A 16294-nucleotide genomic window follows, 5' to 3' on the forward strand; every position below is an offset into this window, starting at 1 on the left:
GCCTACAACTACTGTAGCTCCTTCAACAGCAGAGCCTACAACTACTGCAGCTCCTACAACAGCAGAGCCTACAACTACACCATTGGTCCCCACCACAACACCAGTTCTTCCCGAAACAACTACTGCAGCTCCTACAACAGCAGAGCCTACAACTACACCATTGGTCCCCACCACAACACCAGTTCTTCCCGAAACAACTACTGCAGCTCCTACAACAGCAGAGCCTACAACTATACCATTGGTCCCCACCACAACACCAGTTCTTCCCGAAACAACTACTGCAGCTCCTACAACAGCAGAGCCTACAACTACACCATTGGTCCCCACCACAACACCAGTTCTTCCCGAAACAACTACTGCAGCTCCTACAACAGCAGAGCCTACAACTACACCATTGGTCCCCACCACAACACCAGCTGCTGTCATAACAACTACTGCAGCTCCTACAACAGCAGAGCCTACAACGACTGTAGCTCCTTCAACAGCAGAGCCTACAACGACTGTAGCTCCTTCAACAGCAGAGCCTACAACTACTGCAGCTCCTACAACAGCAGAGCCTACAACTACACCATTGGTCCCCACCACAACACCAGCTGCATTCATAACAACTACTGCAGCACCTACAACAGCAGAGCCTACAACTACACCATTGGTCCCCACCACAACACCAGTTCTTCCCGAAACAACTACTGCAGCTCCTACAACAGCAGAGCCTACAACTACACCATTGGTCCCCACCACAACACCAGTTCTTCCCGAAACAACTACTGCAGCTCCTACAACAGCAGAGCCTACAACTACACCATTGGTCCCCACCACAACACCAGCTGCTGTCATAACAACTACTGCAGCTCCTACAACAGCAGAGCCTACAACGACTGTAGCTCCTTCAACAGCAGAGCCTACAACGACTGTAGCTCCTTCAACAGCAGAGCCTACAACTACTGCAGCTCCTACAACAGCAGAGCCTACAACTACACCATTGGTCCCCACCACAACACCAGCTGCATTCATAACAACTACTGCAGCACCTACAACAGCAGAGCCTACAACTACACCATTGGTCCCCACCACAACACCAGTTCTTCCCGAAACAACTACTGCAGCTCCTACAACAGCAGAGCCTATAACTACACCATTGGTCCCCACCACAACACCAGCTGCTGTCAGAACAACTACTGCAGCTCCTACAACAGCAGAGCCTACAACGACTGTAGCTCCTTCAACAGCAGAGCCTACAACTACTGCAGCTCCTACAACAGCAGAGCCTACAACTACACCATTGGTCCCCACCACAACACCAGCTGTCCCTGGAACAACTACAGCAGCTCCTACAACAGCAGAGCCTACAACTACTGCAGCCCTTACAACAGCAGAGCCTACAACTACACCATTGGTCCCCACCACAACACCAGCTGCTGTCATAACAACTACAGCAGCTCCTACAACAGCAGAGCCTACAACTACTGCAGCTCCTACAACAGCAAAGCCTACAACTACAGCAGCAACTACAACAGCAGAGCCTACAACTACTGCAGCTCCTTCAACAGCAGAGCCTACAACTACTGCAGCTCCTACAACAGCAGAGCCTACAACTACACCATTGGTCCCCACCACAACACCAGCTGCTGTCATAGCAACTACTGCAGCTCCTTCAACAGCAGAGCCTACAACTACACCATTGGTCCCCACCACAACACCAGCTGCTGTCATAACAACTACAGCAACTCCTACAACAGCAGAGCCTACAACTACACCATTAGTCCCCACCATAACAACTACAGGTAGTATAACCCCAAATCAGAAAAAGTTGGGATATTGTGTAAAATAAAATACAAATAAAACAGAATGGGATAATCTACACACATTTCGTAAACCCACATTTAGCTGCAAAAAGGACATAGACAGTATTTCAAATGTTGAAAATGACAAATTTGAGTATTTCATGGAAAATATATATTTTGAATTTGATGAGATTATCACATTTAGTTTTTATTTGCATTTGGTGTTGTACAATAGGATTGCTTACAACTACACCATTGGCCCCCAAATCCACAAAATCAGTTTTCACTAGATATTGATTGCAGCTGCTAAAACTACTGAGCCAAAAACTAATTTTTAATTGCAGAATTGCAGTCATGATTCCACATTGTCACAGGTTACAAGTTAAACGTACACCAGAGCATTAGCCTGGGAACAGTTCCCTGGGTCACCCTCATGTGTCAAAATCAGGACCATGATGAGGTGAAATAAGTTTGCAGTGTTTACTTAGCAAATTCTGTCGACAATCCAAACTGAAGGTAATTTCTTAGAGTCCATTAATAATCCACAAATAAGGCAGTTTGTCAAAATCCGTTCCAGCAAATAATCCACAAATAAATCTGTCCATCAAATGGGCAAAACATTCCAAAAAGAACAAAGATAAGAGTCTAGAATTCTTCTGAGCTCACTTACATACGTGGGTGGCAGACTGGAGAACACAGCAAAATGTATTTGACCATATCAGTCATATTGGTTTATCCTGTATAGTATTTGGAATATCAGCAGACACATGTGACTTCTTCAGGACATTTACTGGATCTGCACATTCCTATCTTAACTCCATGATCTAGCACTGCATCTCCTCTTGATCCTCTTATGACCGTCTGCTATGTCCTTCTTCCATCAATACTAAACGGTCACAGTCTCACAGTCTCTATACGATTCCTCATTGGATCTTGGGGATTGTGTTTGTTTATTATTTATGTTTTTTTTTATTATTTAGTTGCTGCCTATTTCTTTTCACTCTTAATCAGGAATTTGCACTGCTTATTGTGTGTTAAGGATCAATCATGCCACCAACACCAGAACCACGTAGCAGGGTTCCAAGTGGTTTTAGAGCAATATAGCAGGATGTTGAAAATTACTTGAAATAAACATGTCATTGTCCAAACAATGGTAAAATTGACTTGTACATAAATATAGTCATGCGATTTTTCACTCTTCAATTAAAACAATTTCTCAGTTGGCTTATGAATAGTTTGAACTCAACCATTATTCTTTTCAGGGACCCGACTAAACACTACATATAATGGTGTGTCATATTGTTAATGTAATGTTAAACATGGAAATCAGTGGGAAAATGTGAACAGTAGTGTAGGTGAGAGCAACTCACTGTGCAGTGTTGTTTCCAAATGAGTAGATGCTTAGATGTTTTGTGGTAGCCTCAGGCTATTCAACAGTGAATAATCAAATTGCTTGTCAAACAACATGATATGCAGACATTTACACATATTTTGTTGTATGAATTGTGCCAAAGCATTTGCAGTTTGAAGTAATTTCATTTACTTCATTGTGTGAACTGTGAGTGCTGGGGCCATGCCTTGCTTAGGGGGCCCCCTCTTTTGAATTGTTTGTTTTAATTAATTAACTCTGAACTTGAAATGTCTCGAATGACAGGTCATCTCATAGTAAAGCTATGTAATGGTTGTAAATAACATTCTTATTTGTTGTGAGAAATGAATGAAATGTAATGTGTTTTGTTAACTCTTGATGGGTGTTTTTTTTTTGTTTTTTTCTAGCAGCATCCACTAACACCAGCAAAGGTAAAACAAAAGTTTGTGTTCTTGGAACTACAATGAACTATTACAGCCAAGCAAATGTAAGGTTTAGAAAAAACCTTCTACACATTGTCTTCTTTACTTGTAATAAACAACTTCATTTGGGCAGCCGTGGCCTACTGGTTAGCGCTTCGGACTTGTAACCGGAGGGTTTCTGGTTCGAACCCCGACCAGTAGGCACAGCTGAAGTGCCCTTGAGCAAGGCACCTAACCCCTCACTGCTCCCCACCGCTGTTGTTGTAGGCAGCTCACTGCGCCGGGATTAGTGTGTGCTTCACCTCACTGCGTGTACAGTGTACACTGTGTGCTGAGTGTGTTTCACTAATTCACGGATTGGGATAAATGCAGAGACAAATTTCCCACATGGGATCAAAAGAGTATACTGTATATACTTATACTTACTTATACTTATACTTTAAAATACACAGGGCCAGATGTACGTACATTTGCGAACGTAGCCTAATCAGCAGCATGGCCAACCCGCAGAAACCGCACGCTTTGATTCTTCAGTTTACGTGGTATTTATCAAACCAGCAGTTCAACGGGTAATCAGCGCCTTTCTCCGCCCCCTACTGCAATTTGCAAACGTTCACAACTGAACAGCATATTTCAATCACAAGCGCAGTTGAATGAAGTTAACTGATGACAACATTAAAAAGAATCAAACGTTTAGCGATTATGAAAGAATACATTATGATAAGATGTCAACAAGCAGGAAGGTAATGAAGAGCAATAGTTCTACTCAAACTACTTCACTTGTGCACGTAGACTGTAGAAGATTGGTCAAATCTAGTAAAGTTTAAGTGGATGACATGACAGTGAAAGACATTCGAAAGGCCAACGAAAATTAAAGAAACACCAAAGCACTTTTCCTGTGTCACACGCTCGCTATTTGTTTATTCAGCACCGGCTTTGCAAATAACTATGTCCATAGACAAGGTAGAGTATGTTGCATGATTTACTACCCGATCTGTTAAAGTACTTGCATAGTGCGGTTATAGCCGATAGAGGGTCGTGAAGCGAATGCAGAAGTGCTGTTCTCCCTGTTACTAGTTGATGAACCACTGAAACAATCTTGGAAATATTATTTTAAGGTACAAAAAACTCTTTGGTGTTGCTTTAAGGTTGCTTTTACAAAGACTCAAAACTGGTGCTCCTAATAGCGATTCTGTTGTCTTTGAAAGTTTCTCTTCTTAACACAATTAACTGCAATTTGGATTAACACCTACTTCTACAAGGCGGAAATATTTCACTGCAAAACAGGCGCACCCTGTCATGGGCAGTGTTCGTACATACAGGGAATACCTAATTAGGCGCATTTTACACTTCTCCTCCCATCTTTTTACACAAAACTCCCACTTTCCCCTGACTCTCCTACAAATGCATATGTATAACATGGAAAAGCGCAATTTGCCATTCTCAGCTCCCGCAACAGGTAGTCTGCGCTTTTATCTCAGTGCGACCTACCTCGCCATGTTCTTATGCGCACGTTGGGACAACAAACAAATATGTGAGCGCAAAAGCGTTAGTAGCCTTCATCTGGCCCACAGTGTTTTGGTCAATATACCGTCTTTAGGTTATTTGAATGAATGAGTAATATTTTTAATTAAATATAATAATCTGTTGAAGGTCTCTTGACCAAAACATTGTTATATATATTTTTCTAGAACTACAAGTAAAGAAGTCAGTGTGAGTGTGTGTTTCTGACTTTACGTCAGACTAAAAAAGACCAAAAACCAACTGATATAATCTACAGGTATGAAAAACGTACATGTGTTATCTTTTGAAGGACACCATTACCAAGATGTTTGTGAAGAAGTTAATCTCTAGAACAATGTCTAGAATCTAGAATGCTTAAGTGTCCAGAATATGACTGTGAATATGTATTCTGTCATTTTCAGTCGAAATGGAGATTATTTGCTTAGAGGACAGTATCCATATTGCGCTGGCCAAGAATGGTAAAATTGCATTAAATGAAGATTACCTGCAACTGAGTGACCCTAATTGCACTCTGTCCTCAAATGGCACTCACCTGCTAGCCAACATAACTCTCACTGGCTGTGGCACTCAGATAGAGGTAAGGAACAAATGCCTGCTCATACATCCTATGACTTTCACGCCATAACTATTCGCTAATTTAATTCTATGAGCAACATCCAAAGCACTAGCGATGATGTTGTCTGATCAATGCTTCCACATGCCACACAATAGTGTAGCGATCTCATCCTCAGACAAGAATCACCTTTGGCCAGGACAGCTATTTATTGGAACAGGCATCAATGTAAAACACAGATAAACTCAGACAACTACATAGTGCAACACAGGGGTAGTCTCAGCCACACATGTAACACACAATAAGGGATTACCACACACATCAACACGGGGATAAACACATACAACCAAAGAGACTAACACGCTAACAAATACACAACATGGTAAACGCAAATACGGCTATTATAACCGACATTACACATTATAGCATGCACTCGCACTGCATTCTGAGAGACACTCTTTCAACTTCAGACATGTACCTCCACCGACGCTACAATAACTTTACATCATACACATGACACTTTGCTCTTTGAGTTTGTCCATCATTTAAATTAGGGCCTACCGTCTCTTACAAACATATATACTCACTTACAAACTCATTGTCTTCTACATACATGACTAGTCACTGACTTATGTCAATGTCAATTAATTAAAAATAAAAGTAAATAAACAATAAAAATCAGCAAAAAAACAAATCAACAAACAGAAAATAGGATCACAAACAAAAATAAATGAAAAACAAGGTAATAATCTAAAATCTAAAATATGGTAGTGGTGGTGGTGGTGGTGGGGGGGGCATTACATGCATATTCAGACACTCATCGTCTTTTACAACCATGCATACTTACATTAATCTCTTTGTTGGCTCTAACTGTTGCAGTGTTTGTGTCATACAGTATTTATTTGTTTTGTTTTGTTCTCCCTGTCTTGTTTTAGGATGACGGCACACATCTCATCTTCAAGAATATGATTTTGTCGACCCACGAACCGCGTGCTGTCATAGTTAGGGAACCTTATGTGGATATTGAGTTCCTTTGCAAGTATCCCAAGCGGGAGAACGTGACCCTGGGTTATATTGCCCATAGGCCCCCCGTGACCTTCACACAGAGGGGCTTCGGAACGTTCACCTACCAGTTCGAGTTCTATGAGTCAGGGGCTTTTGCGCAGCAGAAGGATCCAAACTCCTACCCGTTGGAGTTTGATGTCGGCGAGATGATGTACATGCAGATTGAGTCCATCGTTGACGTCCCCAACACTGAACTGTTTGCTGAAACCTGTAGGGCTACACCCACTAATAATCCCCACGACAGAATTTCTTACCCCATCATTCTAAATGGGTAAGAAGGACTGTTCTCTCTGGTCATTTGTAAGCTCAGAAATTATTAAATGATATGAGTGTTTTATGTCATTGTCATGCATAGAGACAGCGCTGTACACAGAAAGATGTTTGCACAGAAAGATGTATGTAATATGTGTGCTTCTCTTTCACAGATGTAAGGCAGATGAAACTGTCCAGATCATTATGAACAGTAATCATTCAAAGATCCAGTTTGCAATGGAAGCTTTCAAGTTCTTAGGTCATCATGACCAGGTAAACATTAGAACTCTTAGGCAAAAAGCTACCCGTGTCCTCTGACCTATCGTTCTCCATTATTATGACCGCTGCGCAGCGAAGCGGCGGTCATATAGGTTTAGTCAGATTTTTTTTTCTTTCTTTTTTTTTTTCAAATTTCCGTCAATGATTCCCGGGACACTGAAAGACCGGGGTACACAAAACTTGGTGGGCATGTAACCCCACATGGATAGCATGGAACCATCGTTTTTCGTTTTGATCTGTAGCCCCCCCGCTGGACTGGACACCCCGAAAGGAGGGTAGGACAGACACAGTTTTCTGTGAATATCTCGAGAACCGTAGGGTTTAGGAGGACTATTTTGTTTTTGTATGTTGATCTCAAAGGGCCATGTCAACCCATTCCATAACCACTCATTTCATGTATAGCGCCACCTAGTTAAACACAAAAAAGTAAAAATGAGGTCGCAGGTATCTGTGACCTAACATTGTCAAAAATGCACGAAATTGGAAGTGTAGGATCATTATGACACCCTCTGAATGCATGCCAAGTTTCGTGGAATTCCGTTCATGGGGGGCCGCACAATAACCTGGACCCCCCGAAAGGAGGGTAGGACAGACACAGTTCTCTGTGAATATCTTGAGAACTGTAGGGACTAGGATGACCATTTTTTTCCGTATGTTTGCCTCCAGGGGTCATGTTAACCCATTTCATGTGCACACATGTGCACAAACAGATACACACACACACACACACACACATACATTCACAGTAATCATACGTATGACACTTACTCACACAGTAGACATATGTACGCTTGCATGCACAGGCACATGCGCAGGCACACACACAAGCACGCACACACACACACACACACACACATAACATAAACATGTACATGCACACAATTCAAGAATTTCTCAGAATTATGAACAGGCAAGATGGAGGTGGGGTTGTATAAAAGGAATTATACATGTGAAATCTATGAACTAATCATGTTTTGGTACTTGTTGTCTAGCAGATATCAGTGAGAATTGAGTGTGGATAATGCAATTTAGTGAGACAGTTAGAATCATATAGTCCTTTCAGCGTGATTTATTTTTGTGGAAAAAATGTGCTGGACTGGGCGGCGGTAATATTTTGTACCGCTCTGCGGTACATCTAGTTCACTCATGAGTTAAGTAGCTGTGTGCATTGGACAGGTTTGTTTGCTAACTTTAGTGGATATCTAAGCAACACATTATGACATTATGTCACACCGGTCATTTCATGACATTCTGTTGCTGTTTTAAACAAATAAATGGATGAATAAAAAAAATTTAAAAAATGGATAAAAAATAACCCACCACATACAGCACCTTTTACAGACCCCCTCTGTGTATTCTTCAGGTATTCATCACCTGCTCAGTAGTCCTCTGTGAGGTCGGGAGCGATAGCAGGTGTGCACAGGGCTGCATTCCGGGGCATGGAGTGAGAAAGAGAGAGGCGACCAACATAAGTTACAGCTCAGGGCATCGGATCCACAAGAGGGATGTCCCCATGGAGATCTCAAGCCACTTCGTCTCGCACCCTCACAGACTTAGTAAGAGAGACGTCCTATACCAGACATCTGGCCATTTTGTGTCCCAGGGTCCCCTACGTGTCCGAGGACAAGAGGCTGACAGCCCAGGTAAGGCATCCAGAGAGAGCGAGTGCATGACGTAAGGGATAACGGCCACCGAGGTGTCCTGTTATACGGAATTAATGGACGAGGGCGAGGGGCAAAAAACTTCGTTGCCTCCGCCCGAGTCCATTAATTCCGTATAACTGGACACACCTCGAAGGCCGTTATCCCGCTTATCACCCGGTTCCCACTGTAAAGCAAGGAAACACGCGGTTTAAAAAGAAGCTCACTAGTACAGCTTGTTGTAGGCTACAACTTTCGTTGGCCCAGTTATCTTGTTTACAGTTGATTCTATTGTTGCGAAGCCTGCAACCAAAGATTCTAGAGCGCTGCAACCGTCGTCCTACTATGGTTGTTATGGACCCTTTCAACAAGGTAAACAAAAACAATGCTTGAACGTTCTATTTGGGCCCCAATCTACTTCCTCTGCATTAAGATAACATATGGAATGTTAAAACGGAAGTCTTGTGGGGCCAACTATGATGCTGATAATGGAACTCTCTTGAAAGGGTCCATAGTTACCTTTCATAAGCATTGATATGGAACGGTGTCCTGTTATTCAGAATTAATAGCCAACCCATCAGCCAATCAGAAAAGAGTATTTCTTCTCTCCGGGTGATAAGAGCACAATAGTGTCACCATCCGAGGCTCATTACACGCACACTGTGAAAAAATACATACTTAAGCCGGGGCTTAAAGCAAGGAAAAGTGAAGTTATCAGATAAGTTTGAAGTCATCATGCACAATTTTTCATTTTATAATCATTAAAATGGCCTGGTCCATGGCTAAATTCCGGCACAGCGCCAGTTAAACCCTCTTATAACTTTTGACTTGCAATTTGTTGACTTATCTTAACCCAGTGACGGTGGCTGTGACTGAGTAATGTTAACATTAGAGTCAAGTGAAGAGATGGCAGGGTATAGATGAGTTGGTAACACTTTATAGTGACAGGCCACAATAAATAGCTATGTAGCCAATAGTTTGTTCATGATGATATGTTCACTTGCACTATTATAATAAGCATCCAATGAAAAACTATTTACATTTAAACAAAATTGGCATACTATTTATTAATACACAATTAAATATGAAGAGAAAGTTCACAGGATTGTGACCTTTTGTGATTGAATTCAATTGTTGCAAGTGCATTTATAACAACTTCATTACATTTTGATGCATCCTATTTTTAATTGAAAACTGTTGACTTACTGTGTTGCTTTGCCTATGTTGTGAAAACATGCAGTGCCAAGTTTAAGTGTAATAAACTTTGCACTGCATGTTGACATCCAAACTTAATCAGAGCAATGAATTGACTGATTTAAATGCACTATTTTTCTGACTCAACAAAATAAATATCTTAGTGTCTCACTGTGATTGACTTGACTGACTGACTGAAAAATGCACTTGTCTGACACTGACATTATCTTGCTCTCTGTTTTGCAGTGGCCAATGAACTGAACAGATACCTTGCATTTTCTGTTGGCTGTCTGCTTGCAGCTGTTGCCTTGGTTTGCGCTGTGATTATATATAGGACTCCAAGACCAAACCATGAAATGGTGTGAAATCATCACACAAGAATTAGGTTGTATTGATGAAATGCCCACCCTGTACACCAAAATAAAAGTACCAATACAAAGAGACACATTTTGTGGAGCTTTGCGACTTAATAAAGTTTAAGGATAACTTCATTCATTTGTTTCTAAAAGTAACAGCTACTTTACTGTCACAACCACTGACATTGCAAAATATATCATATCATCAGAGATACATCTGCATTAGATTTTAGGTTTTTGTCCTTATTTCTACTTTCTTATTCTTTTCTGCACCTGATACACTTCAGGTCTGTCATGCAATGACTCACTTGTTATCTAATAAGGGTTGTTTCAGGTACTGTCTTAGTGAGTGTTATTATTCTGTTCTATACCAATTTACTGTGATTTGCTTCAAATAAATGTATACTGCTCTCTTTTCTTATAACGTTAATGAAAAGAAAAACTAGGTGAAATCCGACTGGGACATAATGAAAATGCTTAATGGATGTGCATTGTTTGGTTGTTTGGTGTTAGGGCTAAATGAATATTTTAACAACAGATACATATCAGAGAAAGCAAAAGGTACATTAAAATACAATAACATAATGCAGACAAAACAAATAAAATAGTGAAAGTAAAATGAAAATGAGGAATAAATGAATACAATGAACACACTGAATTATCAATTAAATGAACACACTGAATTATCAATTAAATGAACACACTGAATTATCAAGTAAATGCATAAAGTAATATAAGATAAATAACAAATAAAATGATTTATAAAACAACAAGATGGTGAAAGGTTTGTGACGATATATTTAAATTGATTGCAAGAAGGCAAAGTCCTTAGTAGTTAGTTAGTGCGCTGGAGACTGTCCCAAAAGGATCAGACACGGGGGACATTAAAGGGGGGGAGGGGGGTCACATTGCATGAGCAAACGGCAGTGCTGCACTATGAAAGCCATTATTTTTAACACTCAAGAACTTTGCCGCTCTTGCATGCGCCGTGGTCATCATCAGCTCGTTGACAAACACACCAAAAATCTTTGGGACATTACCTCAAGCAAGAGCAACCTAGCAGCGAGCGCAGCACATGCCGCATGCAATGTGACCTGGCGCAAGACGCCAAGAGAGCAGAGGACACGAAGGGACGCCACGGCCTAGGGCTCGTGCTGGGCGGCGGGGACCCCCGGTTGATCACTAGACTGGGTGCGAGATTTTGTCTACGCCCGGTAGGCCACGGACGAGAGGCCGCGATCAGGGTCCCCGGCTGCTGAACCAGATGGTCGAGATGTGATAGGGAGCCTTAGATGTGATAGGGAGCCTTAGGCCAGGTCCTTCCACTGCGATAGGGAGCCTTAGGCCAGGTCCCTCCACTGCTATGTGCGGTGCTACCTTGTTACCACTCACTTTTGATAAACAGGTTTATGAAAGAACTGTACTTATATGCAAAAAGGGGCTGAAGCAGGAGAGACAATCCCACCACCACCTCTCCTGCAGCACTGTTGAAAGTGTGCCGCGGTGGCATGTATCTTGTGCCAGACAGAGAGAGCCTGCATTGTGACATAATACAAATACATGGGATGCGTGGTGCTGGCTTTGGTCTGGTAGCCTATGTTATTTCACACAATGTTCAGTATAGTTCGATAGTGTTGGACATTAAAATCCCTTTTTATCAACTAGTAGGTCTAGCCTATTATACAGGGGAGACACTGATTCATAAAATCTGACTAAATTCATCCTTAAAAGAGTCTGGGGAGCATTGTGTGGGCAGGTGACTTTCTAAGTCCATGGACTTTTGAATAATATTTAAAGAAAGCTTAATCAGAACGATACATACCGTTATTAACCGGCTATCTAAAATTGAAAATAGCGTTTTCTGTTCTGAACAAGAGAAATTTATATTGTTCCCATTTCCGGTTACGTTCATCCAAAAATCCCTGATTTCTAAACAAATTCATATTCAAAATATAATCTTGAAGGGAAGCTTTTTATTAAAAAAAAAAAAATAATAAATAAAACTCCTGTGAGATTGAGTTGATTTGGAGGAGCTCATACTGAACCCCCACTCTGAGGATAGAACCCACCTTGCCTATGTAGACATGCCTCTAAGCAGAGTCATAGGAAACCCTTTAGCAGTGGAGTTTATAGGTCACTTAAATGGAATAAAGAACACAAGGCATTCATGTAATAGGTTTTAAAAGCCTTTATTCCCATGGACACAGGGAAATGCACTTACATGTTTCACCTCCTCGGAGACGTCACTAGAGGGCGTTCTCTCTCTGACACACACAATACTATGCCTGCAAATAGACCTCTGAAGTTCGCCTACAAAAAAGCAGCCATCTTTGACATCCGGTATCTGGCGATTTTCCCTATACACGGATTTCCCGTTTACCAACAAAACTAGAAGCGCGCGCAGCCGCGGGGCAGAAGACACTGGGTGGCCGTCCACAACGTTATAAACTTAACCTAAATAGTCGGATGCTGTAAGCTACAATCGGATTTTTTTGCATACCCCTGTTGTCTCGATGATAATAACATCTCATTTCAGACTATAATTCAAAGTTTGCCGTTCATTTGCATTATTAACCTTGAAACACTGTTCGTTACCCCCCTTAATTTACTGTTCGCGTATGGGTGTGTTTCTGTTCACGTACAAGTGGTTCACACGTACAAGTGGCAACATGACAACATGAACTGACAACATGTACTGAGTGTGTGTGTGTGTGTATGGGTGTGTGTGCTTCTGTGTGTGCATGCATGCATGTGTGTGGGAACATTGGTGGTAAGTTGTAGGAGTGTGTGTAAGGAGATATATTTTATCTCCTGGATGAAATGTATACTCTTTCCCATTCATTTCTCATGGCGGTCATTTTTGACCGTAAACAAAAAAGTGTTTCTACGTTGAATAAATCACTCAAAATTCAAAGAAATTTTGTGAAGGATATCATAAGATCTTGAGGCAATCTGATGAAAAATGCCATATTTATGGTAGAGTGAATGAGTAAATCGGTCATTTTTGACCGGAACAGTATTAGAAGGTTAATATAACATCGTATTTTGTAATTTTTGGCGAATTCATGCATTCCGTTAGGGATATCGAACATATTTAACATTCTCTAACCATCGTGATTTAGAATTGGTGCAGTTTTCAGCACAAAAACTCATTTTATTCTTTTGCTCTTTTGCATTGCTCTATGCTATGCGTAAGGCTATTTGCACCCCTGGTACAATTAGCAGTGTATTCTATTCGTACCTCGTCTGGTACAAATATCAATGTATGCTATTTGCACCCCTGTGCATTAAATCTGGCATATTGATCACACAATGTAATCATATATATATATTTTTAAAAACAAGCAACATGTTTTTTTTGTTGTTGTTACATAACAGAGTGTGAATAGCTCAGCTGTGTAATAGACACTCTGAATAAGGTATGCTGTTTGCATCAATGTACAGTTAGAAGTGGATGCTATTCGTATCCAGGTGTTTATAGTACTGCATGCTATTTACACCCTGGTGCATGAACTAGCTAATTGTTGCAATCAAAACTTCCGAGAACCGATTTCTTGTTCAAATTGCGCGCCTTCTCTCCAGAGACGTTGGTACACATGAACACTCACTCCGCCAAAACGCATCACACGGGAATCGAACCCCGGTCTCCCGCACCTGTGGGGTGACCACAGCCCTTGCCTGTGACCACTGCACTATCTGCTTCGACAAGAAGTCGAGGTTTGCAGGTGAACTTATAGTTTATAGGCCTGAACGTCATTCACAAAATTTCTGTTAGCTAACAAACTGACGGTTGTATGTGTTCACTGAACAAAGATTATGAAAATAAAACACAACCCTTGCCTGTGACCACTGCACTATCTGCTTCGACAAGAAGTCGAGGTATGCAGGTGAACTTATAGTTTATAGGCCTGAACGTCATATTCACAAAATTTCTGTTAGCTAACAAACTGACGGTTGTATGTGTTCACTGAACAAAGATTATGAAAATAAAACACAACTTTTCCATCTCAACTTTAATTTGAACAGATATTAGTGCTGAAACCGTTCAGAATTCTTCACTTTCTGCTGACGAAAAAACGAATGTAGGCCATGTTTTTTGGGCACGCGAGCAACATGTTTTTGTTGTTATGTAACAGGGTGTGAATAGCCACTCCGTAAAGAAAAACCTCCACACGTAATGACTGTACTCTCCTCAAAGAAGAATGTCAATAACCCCAGGCATACACACCTCACCTTTCATTGTTGTACCTGTTAAACTTCATTCATTAAAAGTTCAAAACCTCCACATCGTGTCTTTAAAAAGGTCAGCTATCAGAGCAGGGCATTTATGAGAGTGCACTGTGTGATGAATTGGGTCAGGGGAGCCTTAGGCCAGGACCCTCCACTGTAATAGGGAGCCTTAGGCCAGGTCCCTCCACTGTGATATGGAGCCTTAGGCCAGGTCCCTCCACTGCTTCAGTGCTGCCTTAGTACCACTCACTTTTGATAAACAGGTTTATGAAAGAACTGTACTTACAGTGGGCAGTGCTTCGACTTGGCCAGCTTCACTCGCAGTCCGTGCGTGGGATCACGCGACTTTAATTTGTATTTTACCAGTGAGACGCTGCAACAACCCAAACAACCGGTAGATTGGTGGTAAGTTGTAGGAGTGTGTGTAAGGAGATATATATTTATCTCCTGGATGAAATGTATACTCTTTCCCATTCATTTCTCATGGCGGTCATTTTTGACCGTAAACAAAAAAAGTGTTTCTACGTTGAATAAATCACTCAAAATTCAAAGAAATTTTGTGAAGGATATCATAAGATCTTGAGGCAATCTGATGAAAAATGCCATATTTATGGTAGAGTGAATGAGTAAATCGGTCATTTTTGACCGGAACAGTGTTAGAAGGTTAATATAACATCGTATTTTGTAATTTTTGGCGAATTCATGCATTCCGTTAGGGATATCGAACATATTTAACATTCTCTAACCATCGTGATTTAGAATTGGTGCAGTTTTCAGCACAAAAACTCATTTTATTCTTTTGCTCTTTTGCATTGCTCTATGCTGTTCTATGGTGCTTTCTGCCTCTTGGTTGCGCACACATGTTTTTTTGTGACGTTGCATAGAAATCCATGTATGGGAAAATAACATGGGGATTTTGAATTATCGCATCTTTTAAACTCTCGCGGAGATGAAAAAGTGTGAAATGCAGACGTTTTCCTGAACACACTTTTGTCCTCTGCCTTCGAGTGGATACTGTGATCTCCGGTACGTGAAGGCGGCACACTTAGATTTTTGCTACCCCAGAGCTAACTTGCAATGCAACTTGCCATAGGTAGTTAGCTTCAATTAACAACTGAAACTCCTTATATGGGCAAAGATGGCCGTTTTGGTTTTTTTGTAGGCGAACTTCAGAGGTCTATTGACAGTGTGTTAAATTGACAGTGTGTAAAATGATCATGAGCATGAGTGGTGAGAGGCAACTTTTCAATTATGCTATCATCTAAGGAAAAAAAAAAACTCATTATATGTTCTTAAGTGAGCCTTACCTCAGACGATACAACAGCATAAACTAATATGGACGGTAGCAATCAACAAAGTCAAGTACTTTTTATAAGCGCTGTATCTTACAAACCTTCCTATCACTCCAAAATCACTCAATATTTCAGAGGATCTAGCAAACCGCTGGAAAGGACTAGCCTGATGTTGTCATACTCAATTCTAGTCAGAATTTGTGTCCGATACTGATCCAATGGCGAAGTGATTTTGTGGGGCGTGTTTCAACTGATACAGTGTGGAAAATGCCTCTGCACTCAATTCGATCAATCAGGGCAATGAAATATCTTACCATGAGCTGGAAGAACACCC

General features: G+C 41.2%; 1 protein-coding gene across 3 annotated transcripts; it reads left to right on the top strand.

Annotated features, from left to right (window-relative positions):
• The first annotated feature begins 1692 nt into the window (after positions 1-1692).
• Positions 1693-10814, top strand: LOC121700262 (ZP domain-containing protein-like). 3 transcript variants are annotated; one of them, XM_042083132.1, is made up of 7 exons: positions 1693-1784; positions 3564-3584; positions 5501-5676; positions 6588-6988; positions 7143-7242; positions 8612-8891; positions 10329-10814. In XM_042083132.1, exons 3-7 carry the CDS (start codon positions 5506-5508, stop codon positions 10445-10447), a joined length of 1071 nt encoding a protein of 356 aa, XP_041939066.1. In that variant the 5' UTR covers positions 1693-1784; positions 3564-3584; positions 5501-5505; the 3' UTR covers positions 10448-10814. The 3 variants fall into 3 exon arrangements, with proteins under 3 accessions (XP_041939066.1, XP_041939067.1, XP_041939065.1); XM_042083131.1 differs by having other exon boundaries at positions 1734-1784; positions 3561-3584; XM_042083133.1 differs by lacking the exon at positions 5501-5676 and having other exon boundaries at positions 1728-1784.
• Positions 10815-16294: the final 5480 nt, after the last annotated feature.

This window comes from Alosa sapidissima, chromosome 24 (assembly GCF_018492685.1).
Source record: "Alosa sapidissima isolate fAloSap1 chromosome 24, fAloSap1.pri, whole genome shotgun sequence".
Classification (NCBI taxonomy): Eukaryota; Metazoa; Chordata; class Actinopteri; order Clupeiformes; family Clupeidae; genus Alosa; species Alosa sapidissima.

Coding starts and splice junctions, on each gene's coding strand:
- LOC121700262 (XM_042083132.1), top strand. CDS start 5,506: ATGGAGATTATTTGCTTAGAGGACAGTATCCATATTGCGCTGGCCAAG. Junction 5,677..6,587: donor GCTGTGGCACTCAGATAGAG/GTAAGGAACAAA, acceptor GTCTTGTTTTAG/GATGACGGCACACATCTCAT. Junction 6,989..7,142: donor TACCCCATCATTCTAAATGG/GTAAGAAGGACT, acceptor TCTCTTTCACAG/ATGTAAGGCAGATGAAACTG.